Raw genomic sequence first — 10,040 nt, 5'->3', positions numbered from 1 at the left:
TGCACGTATGGGAAGTTGCACACATTTAAGCGTACGGTTTCATGAGTTACGACAAAGGTGTCCACAGCCAAAGCCGAGATCCAGAACATTCCCATCGCTCTCACAGTCGCCCTTGTGCCTCCGTGCAGACAATGTCCTCCTCTACAGTCTGCCCCCACACAGCAAATTCAGCTTAGATTTTGCCTTTTCTGGAATTTCCAGGAATCACACAGTATGTCCATCCTTCTTTGTTGCTGACCGGTATTCCATTGCGTGGATGTACCGTAACTTAGGCTTAACCACTCACCTGCTATTGGACGTTTGGCTTGTTTCCAAACTGCGGTTATTGTTAATCAAGTCGATACGAAGATTCACGTACAAGTCTTTGCACACACATATATTTTTAATTCCCTCGTGTAAATAGCAGAAGTGGGATTTCTGGGTCACATGGTAAGCGTAAGTGTGACTGTATAAGAAACGGAAGCACTGTTTTCCGATGTGATCATACCAATTTACAGTCCCACCAGTGACATGTGAACTTTCCATTCTGTCTGTATCCTCTTTTAGTCATCCTATGTCTTCCGACTTTATTCCTCTTTTGCAAGTTCGAGCTGCCTATTCCAGGTTCTTTGCGTTTGGATATACACTTTGGAATCAGCTTGTCCATTTCTGCGTTATCACGATTTTTACTGGGTTTGCAATGAATTTCTGGAATGCTGTGGTGGGAGTGTACATCTTAAGAATACAGGGCCTTGGGGCACCTGGGTGGCTCAGTCGATTAAGCGTCTGACTCTTGATTTCGGCTCAGGTCATGATCTCACGGTTTGTGAGACCGGGCCCAGAGTCGGGGTGTGCACTGACAGCTCTGAGCCTGCTTGGGATATTTTCTCTCTCTCTCTCTCTCTCTCTCTCTCTCTCTCTCCCTCCCTCTCTCGCTCCCTCTCTGTCTCTCTGCCCCTCCCCTGCTCATGCTCTCTCTGTCTCTTCCAAAATAAATAAATAAACGCTAAAAGAAAAAAGAATACAGGATCTTCCGCTCCACGCATAGGATGCGTTTCTCCATTTTTGTAAGCTTTCTTTCACTTATCAATAGTTTTTAGTGTTCACCGTAAAGGTTTTGCACATATGTTATTACATGTGTCCCCAAATACTTCATGTTTGGGGATGCTATTATAAATGGTAGTGATTTTTTAAAAATGTCACTCTTCTTTTTTTTGTACATCACTTAGGGGTTTCTACGTAAACAAGCATGTCATCTCTGAATAAAGATAATCCCGTTTCTTTTTTTGCAATCTGTGTCACTACTTTTATTCCTCTTTCTTGCCTAGTGCACTGCCTAGGATTTCCAGGACAGTGTTGAATGGAAGTGGTGAACATCCATACCTTGTTTCTCAAACTTTGCGGGCGAGGGAGCGGGGGCGGTGATTCTGTCTTTCACCATTAAGTATCATGTTAGCTGTAGGATTTTTGTAGGTTCCCTTTATCAGATTAAGAACGTTTCCCTCTAGTCCTAGTTCTCCGAGAGTTTTTGTCATGAGTGGTTGTTGGATATTGTCTGATGCTTTTTTTCTGTGTCTGTTGAAATGATCACATGTTTTTTCTCCTTTATTTTCTTAATATGACAGATGACACTGATTGACTTTTTTGTTTTTAATGAAAACCAATTCTTGGCATGAACCCCACTTGGCCATGATGGTATCATCCTCTTTGTATGTTGCTGGGTTGAATTTGCTAATATCGAATCAAGTTCTTTTGTGTGTGTGACTTCCTGAAGGATATTGCCCTGTGGTTTTCTTTTCTTGCAATGTCTTCATCTGGTTTTGGGGTTGTGTAATGCTGGCCTCATAAGATGATTTGGGAAATGTTTCTCCTCCTTTGCTTCCTGAAAGCATTTGTGTAGGATTGGTGAAAGTTCTCCTTTAAGAATTTGGTGGTAGCCACTAGTAAAGCCACGGGGGCCTGGAGTTTTCGGCTCCATTGCTTTCATAGATGTAGGGATATTCGGGTCTTCTATTTCTTCTTGAGTCAGTTTTGGTAATTTGTGTCATTCAAGGAATTTGTCCATTTCATCTAAATTGGGAAACTTACCCACAAATATTGTTCCTAATATTCCCTGGTTACACTTTATTTTTCAAAATCAGCTTTATTGGTATTTTTAGAAAAACATTTTTTTAACGTGTATTTATTTTGGAGACAGAGAGAGACAGAGCATGAATGAACGGGGAAGGGTCAGAGAGAGGGAGACACAGAATCTGAAACAGGCTCCAGGCTCTGAGCTGTCAGCACAGAGCCCGACGCGGGGCTCGAACTCACGGACCGCGAGATCATGACCTGAGGCGAAGTCGGCCGCTCAACCGACTGAGCCACCCAGGTGCCCCTGGTATGCTTTTTTTTTTTTTTTTTTTTTTTTTTAAAGAAGCTTTCAGGGGCACCTGGGTGGCTCAGTCGGTTGAGCGTCCGACTTTGGCTCAGGTCACGATCTGGCAGTTGGTGAGTTCAGGCCCCGCATGGGGCTCACTGCTGTCAGCGCAGTTCACTTCAGATCCTCTGTCCCCCTCTCCCTGCCCCTCCCCCACATGCACTCTCTCAAAAATGAATAAAACCTTTAAAAAGTGGGGGAGAGGGCGCCTGAGTGGCTCAGTCGGTTAAGGGTCTGACTTCGGCTCAGGTCATGATCTCACGGTCCGTCCGTCGGTTCGAGCCCCGCATCGGACTCTGTGCTGCCGGCTCAGAGCCTGGAGCCTGGAGCCTGGAGCCTGTTGCGGATTCTGTGTCCCCCCTCTCTCTTTGCTCCTCCCCCACTCGCGCCCTGTCTCTCTCTGTGTCAAAAATAAACATTAAAACAGAAAAGAAAGAAAGGAAAAAAAGGCTTTCCGCTTCATGGATTTTCCTCTATTGTTTGTCCATTTAACGTTTTATTCATACCTCCTCTTAGCTTCATTATTTCTTTCCTACTATGTATTTAGGTTTTGATTTTATGTCTTCTTCACAAAGTGACCCCTCTATCGTTAGCAAATGTCCTCCACCCCATCGTATTCCTTGTCCTGAAGTCTGTCCTGCCTGCTCTTAATATAGCTGCTCAAACTTTCTTATTAGAAGACTTGCGTGGTGTATCTTTGCCCATCTTTTTACTTTTACCGTATCTGTGTCTTCATAGAGCGCATTTCTTAGGCGTAGCATATAGTTTTGCTTTGCCTTTTTATCCAGTCTGGCAATCTCCGTGTTTTAGTTGCCACGTTTAGACCATTTAGAATAAATGTAACGAGGGGTATCGTTGAGTTTCAATCTACCATCCTGCTATTTATTTTCTGTTTGCCCCATGTGTTCTGCGTTCCCCTCTCTGTCTTTTCGCGACTCCTTTCAGATTGAGTAATTTCTAGAAATTCACTTTATCTCCGCCAGAGAAGTGTACATATTAAACCTAGGGTTCTAGGGATCCTGATATGTGTTTTACCTCATTATAGACCACCTTCAAGTCATTTCAAATCACTTCGCCCGTAACGTAAGAACATTACAGCAGTACCCTTCCAACCACCCACTGGTGTCCTTTGTGCTATTGTTGTCATACCTTTTATTTCTATAGCAGTTACACACCCCACGCCGTGTTGTCAATATTTTTGCTTTAGATGGTTTGCGACGATTGAGAGACATTTTGAAGGGAGAAAAAATGTTTACATTTACCCACATACTTTCCAATTCTGGAACCCTCTTCATTACTTCATGTAGGTCCAAGTTCCCACGTGCTATCATCCTTGCTTGTGGAGAACAGCCTTTAACATTTGTTGTAGTGCAGGTTTTCCGCTGACAACGAGTTAATCTCAGCTTTTACATGTCTGAAAAAGTCTTTAGTTTGCTTCCTTTTTTCATGGAGGTAAAATCGAGATAACATAAAATAAACCATCTGAGAGTGAACAGTCGAGTGGCATTTAGCACATTCCCATGTAAAAGGGTTGCCGAGCAGGGCTGGCACAATGAAGAGAGCAGCTGGGGAAATCGGACAAGCTAGCCTTGGATAGGAGGGCAGGGCTCTCTTCCACCGAGGCAGGGAATAGGCAAGGGTGTTTGCTGCTGTGGGCCAGTCCGAAGATGTGATATGGGGCACGGAGCTGACAGACTTCTTGCCCGATGGTCAGAGAGGAGAGGAGAGGAGAGGAGAGGAGAGGAGAGGAGAGGAGAGGAGGGAGAGCGTATCACAGAGGGCCTGGTAGGTCGCCGGGGGGACTTTGGCTTTGACGCTGAGTGAGACGGGAGGCACTGAAAGGTTCAGAGCGGGAGGAGGAGGGACCTGACTAGTGTCCTATCACTGCTCCTGAGTTGGGGCTCTGCTGGGTTGGTGAGGGTGAAATAAGGGGACCACTGCAGGTAATTACGAGGTCTAGGGTCCTTATTCAGGTAGAAGCTTCTGAGGGACTGACTTTGATATCCTTACAGGAGGTGCATGCACCGTGGCTTCAAGGTCTGTGCACCTTGTCTTGGTGTGGGGTTACCGATTCCATTCTACTGGCCTCTACCTTACCGCTGGCCTCCTGAACCTAGCCTCACTCCCCCAATTCTGAGTCTTATTTTCTTAAGCTTGAAACCTGTCTCTTTTTCTTGTTGTTGTTGTTGTCTCTGCACCTTCCCTCACCCTGCTGCCTTGTGCAAATTGGAACTCCACACTTGGATCCTCATCTGACTCTGAGTTGGACTCTACAGGTGCAGGTTTCTGCGCATGGTTCCGGGCAGCTGGGGAATGAGACCCGAGTGTCGCTGTTCCTTCTGGAAGGGCTGGCCGACGCAGAGGAGTTGAGGCCCTTGCTCTTTGTGATCTTTCTGCTGGTCCACAGCGTGGCTGGGCATTGCCAGCCTTACTGTGATGGACTCCCGACTCCACACTCCCATGGACGACTTCTTAGTCAACCTCTCACTGCTGGACACTGCCTATATCTCCAGCACGGGGCCTCAGGTGCTGGAACACCTGCTGGCAGCAGTGCGGACCGTGCCCTATCGTGCTTGTCTTCCCCAGATCTTCTTTCTCCGCTTCCTGGCTCCCTGGGAGTGCTTCCTGCTCACAGCCATGGCCTGTGACCGCTATGCGGCCATCGGCCGGCCACCGCACCACCTAGTCCTCTTGGGCCGTCGGACGGACCCGGGCAGGAATGGCTTCCACCTCCCGCCTGCTTGCCTTGGCCGATGCGTTCGCCCACACCGTCCTTGCAGCTCCACTGAGGTTCTGCGGGCCTCGCCTCATCACCCACTTCTCCTGTGGCCTCCCTCCACTGACCAGACTCTCTTGCTCAAGCACGTGGGCCAGCGAACTTGCCCTGTTTGTCCTCAGTTTCGTGGTGGCTCTTGCACCCCGTGCCCCGGTTGCGATCTCCTGTGTACGTGTTGTGGCTGCGATTCTCAGGATCCACTCCGCTGAGGGCCGAAGGAAAGCCTTTTCCACCTGTGGTGCTCACACCACCGTGGTCTGCATTTTCTACATCGCTCCAGTCCTCTGCTACATCCTCCCCAGCTCTGCGTGCTCTGGCTTGCGGGACCGGGTGCTCCCTGTGCTGTACGTGGTCCTCACCCCCATGCTCAACCCCGTCGTCTACAGCATGGGAAACAAGGAGGTGAAGAGGGCTTTGTTCAAGGCCCTCGGGAAAGAAAGTGCCTCCTAGGCACTGGTCACATCAAATCAACGAGGAGTGTCCCCGGCTCAGGAGTTTCTCACATCCGAATGTGCTCCCAGTGCTAGGTGCCTGTCAGTCTCCACCTGCTCCACACCCCACCCTCGTCGCACACTGGATGCCATATGGATCCCTCCCTGTACAATGTATTACACGAAGGCACCAATTTTGCTGTGGACCAGAGCCAGGCTGTGACGTTTGCATTGGACATGGCAAGGGGCATGGCCCTCGTACACACTCTAGAGCCCCTCATCCCACGACACGCGCTCAGCAGCCGTAGTGTAATGATTGATGAGGACATGACTCCCCGAACCAGCACGGCCGACGTCAGGTTCTCCTTCCAATGCCCTGGGCGCAGGTATGCACCTGCCTGGGTGGCCCCTGAAGCTCTGCAGAAGAAGCCTGAAGATACAAACAGACGCTGAGCAGACACGGGGAGTTTTGCAGTGCTTCTGTGGGAACTGGTGACAACGGGAGGTACCCTTTGCTGACCTCTCCAACACGGAGATTGGAATGAAGGTGGCACTGGAAGGCCTTCGGCCTACCATTTCCCCCCATGTGTGTAAGCTCATTTCCCCCCACCGGGCATTTCCCCCCCACCATTCCCCCCCACCAGGCACTTCCCCCCATGTGTGTAAGCCCATGAAGATCTTCTCCAGGGTGGGGCTGGCACATGCCAGTGCTTTGGGGGTGAATCCAATCACACAGGAGTTTGAAATGTCATGCACGTGATCCATTTGGTGAATCCTATTTTGGGTGCCAGGTTTCCCCCCATTTTCAGCAACGATCAAATATTTCTGTTGCTCTTTTTTTCCCCCCCTTATTCTAAAACACTGCTTTCTATTTATGGAAGTAAAACATGGTCATTGCATAGGTTGTGCAGTTACAGAAACTTACAAAGTGACCAAAAAAGAAAAAAATGCCCTCTATAACCTCACCACCGCGAGAGAACCTCACTGTAAACATTTTGATGGTTTATTTCAGGTTTCTTCTTGCACTACAAATGTATGTGCACGGGCGCCTGGGTGGCTCAGCCGGTTGAGCGTCCGACTTCGGCTCAGGTCCTGATCTTGCGGTTCGTGAGTTCGGGTCCCTCGTCGGGCTCTGGTGCTGACAGCTCAGAGCCTGGAGCCTTGCTTTGGATTCTGTGTCCCCCTCTCTCTCCGCCCCACCCCTGCTGTGCTCTGTCTCTCTGTCTCTCTGTCTCTCTCTGTCTTTCAAAGAAAATGAATATACTTAAAAAAATTTTTAAAAGACCAAATGTACGTGCATACACATTTAAAGTAGGAAAGCAAAACTGGAATCATAGTGCACTTACAGCTCCGAACGCTGAGATATTTAAATTTTTTTTCCACTATAATGTATGCGTATTATAAAATCATTCATGCCTTACACAAAGGTGTGTTGTTAGAAAGTAAACATTTCCCATAAACTCAGTGTCTGCAGTAACCATTATGACCAGTTTTACGTGTGTCCTCCCAGACTTTTTCCTAGGATATATTCATCTGCGTTTATAACGGTTTTTCTTTTGCTTGTTTGCATACATAGGATCATACCGATCAAGTAGGCAGTTGGTTAGACATGAGCCAGAGGCAAAGGCGGTGTTAAATAGGTGACACGTTAGAAGCCTGAGGGCACAATGTCCTGACTTTGTGGCTGTTAACATCCTGGTCCTATGGCTTCCAACACCCCCAGGTTGACAGACCAAGGGCCACAGGTGCAGAACAGGGGCTCTCCTCTTCAACCTTGGCCTCAGGGTAACCTACAGCTTCATTATAATAGATTTACATCGTTTTGTTTTCAACTCTCCCCGCCCAAGGGAAGATGGCCATGGACTCTTCTGGCCAGAACCTTGTGGGCGGGGCCAGAAAAACTCCCCCTCCCAACCGGTAGGAGGAGTTGCTCACATGATGGGAAGCACCCTCAGTGGGAGACCCCGCCAGCTGTGACCCATCCGGAACCTATGCAAACATACAGAGAAAGGACACCCCAAACCCCAGACACCTCTGGGTCTGTCCGCTCTGCCACCTGGAGAGTGCACTGTCCTTAATAAACTGCTTTGTGCTTGCTACTTTCCTTCTGGCTGTCCTTATTTGAGCGCAGATCCTCATGGAAACGTTCCGTGGGGGATCCAAGAGTGGAGGCTTCCATTCACGCTATGTAGACGCTCCCACTGGTAAACAATACCCTGTACCAAATTGGCTGTTTATAATCCTTATTCCAGGAATCCCATGGTCCTGTCATTTGTACAATCTTCTACTGGGCTGTTTGTGTCTTTTATGGATTTATTTGCTAAGGGTCACTTGTGTTTTGAAGATACTCACTTTAGTTTGCCCTTTGGGTTACTAATGTCTTCCTAACTTGTCTTTCCATTTTATTTATGATGTTTTCTTCCCTAACAGAGCTTAACACCTTTGTGTAATTAGACACTGGTGTTGGTTTATTTGTGGTTGTGGCTGTTTGCTTCTGGATTTTGCATCCTGCTTTGTTTACTGTTTGACTTAAGAATAAGGTCAAGACCGGCTTTCTTTTTCTTCTGACTCGAGTAACCCAAATAATTTCACCATTGCTCTTTACGTACTCTTTCAAGTTGGGTTTGACTCTGGCTTCTGGCTCTTCATTTTACATCTCTTTCTCCAGGCACAGCTCTGGCTTGGTCCCTTAGAACACTGCTTGTGTCCTGGCTGAGAAACCTTACCCTCCCCTGAGGACATGGGACTTGTGCTCGACTTTGGACATCAACTTTGCAGCCACCCATCTGGGCCTTTCTCCCCATATCCTTCACTCTCCTACATAGTAGAATAATGCTCCCTCAGCCGCTAACCAGGTAATATGCCGTAATTACAGAAACCTGGATCAGTAGGTCATGGGGGAATGTACAGTTCCTACAAGATCGTGAACTCAATAACCTGAAAACTCCATCACCACTGAAACTAGGGTTGTGTGTATTTAAACATATATAGAAATATATTTCAATTTCTTTTATTTCTTTTGAGAGAGCGCGCACACATGCACGTGAGCGGGGGTTGGGGAAGCAGAGAGAGAGAGAGAGAGAGAGAGAGAGAGAGACTCTCAAGATGGCTCCATGCTCAGCACAGGGCCCTATGCAGGGCTCGATGCCAAGAACTGTGAGATCATGACCTGAGCCAAAATCAAGAGTCAGACGCTTCACCAACTGAGCCACCCAGGTGCCCCTGTACAATCTTTTTAAACAAAATATTCATAGTAGTATTATGTATAATAGGTTTTTCTTAACGAAAGAAGAAAACCCCAAATGCTCCAGTATCCCCAGTGCAACAGTCCTCTAATGCACTGATGCCCTAACCTCTCTCTCTCTCATCTCGTTCTTGTCCTCATGTTTCTCCCTGCGCCCTTCGAAGGGCAATCCAAGCTGAGCCAATCAAATCTCTCTGTCGGCCGGTCTGTCTGTCCTCCTCTGTCTCTGTCTGTCCCTTCTCCCACACCAATCCCAACTTTCTCTACTGTATCCTTCAGGCCGTTTCCTCAGAGAGGCCATCCGAGATCACCTAGCCCAAATTTGCTGGAGAAACAAATGTGCAAGAAGAAATGAAGATGCAGGTTTAGACCCTGGTGAAGGCGACATTTCAGTTCAGCGGAGACATATGGATTAGTCAATAAATGACATTGAGACACCTGAGGAACCTTGGGGGGAAGGGGACAAAATTAGACCAATGTCATCTTTCACACCACAATAAATTCCTTGTGTGTTAACATTTCAAAGTACTAGAAGATGGCATGAGGGACAAATTTTATAATTTTACAGTGGGGATGGCTTTCCCTTGGACATCAACTGCAAAAATCATAATGACAAAAATGTACCACTTGCATACATTAAAAAAAAAAAAAGAGGTTAGAGAGGGAGGGAGCCAAAACATAAGAGATTCTTAAAAACTGAGAACAAACTGAGGGTTGATGGGGGGGAGGGTGGGTGATGGGTATTGAGGAGGGCCCCTGTCGGGATGAGCACTGGGTGTTGTATGGAAACCAATTTGACAATAAACTTCATATTTAAATACAAGAAAAAGTTAAAAACCCTCCAGTACAGAATAGAACTATAAACAAGAATTCAGTGAAGCAATGAGGAAGGAAAGTATTTTCAATTACTTTGGCCAAGATTTGGTATCTCTTGTATATAAAGAGCATTCACCAATCAATAAGTAAAATATGACTATTCCAATTGAAAAATTAATCAACGAGGGCCGCCTGGGTGGCTCAGTCAGGTAAGCACCTGAGTCGGTTTCGGCTCAGGTCATCATCTCAGGTTGGTGGGTTCAAGCACTGCGTCGGGCTCTGCACTCACAGCGCAGGAACTGCTTGGGTTCTCTCTCTCTCTCTCTCTCTGCCCTCTCCCCTTGCTCTGACACAGTAGCTGAAAATACACTCAGA

At 47.4% G+C, this 10,040-nt stretch overlaps 1 protein-coding gene and 1 pseudogene across 1 annotated transcript; both read left to right on the top strand.

The window, feature by feature from the left end:
• Positions 1-4,194: 4,194 nt before the first annotated feature.
• Positions 4,195-6,504, top strand: LOC122478046 (olfactory receptor 3A3-like). Its single transcript, XM_043571700.1, is given in 2 exon segments — positions 4,195-5,101; positions 5,103-6,504. Coding segments are annotated over 2 exon segments (789 nt in total). The 5' UTR covers positions 4,195-4,834; the 3' UTR covers positions 5,625-6,504.
• LOC122477184 lies at positions 5,638-6,504 on the top strand (annotated as a pseudogene).
• Positions 6,505-10,040: the final 3,536 nt, after the last annotated feature.

The sequence above is a fragment of the Prionailurus bengalensis genome, chromosome X, assembly GCF_016509475.1.
Source record: "Prionailurus bengalensis isolate Pbe53 chromosome X, Fcat_Pben_1.1_paternal_pri, whole genome shotgun sequence".
Taxonomy (NCBI): Eukaryota; Metazoa; Chordata; class Mammalia; order Carnivora; family Felidae; genus Prionailurus; species Prionailurus bengalensis.
Note: the sequence above shows the minus strand (reverse complement) of the source record. Positions and strands in the feature narration are given on the sequence as shown.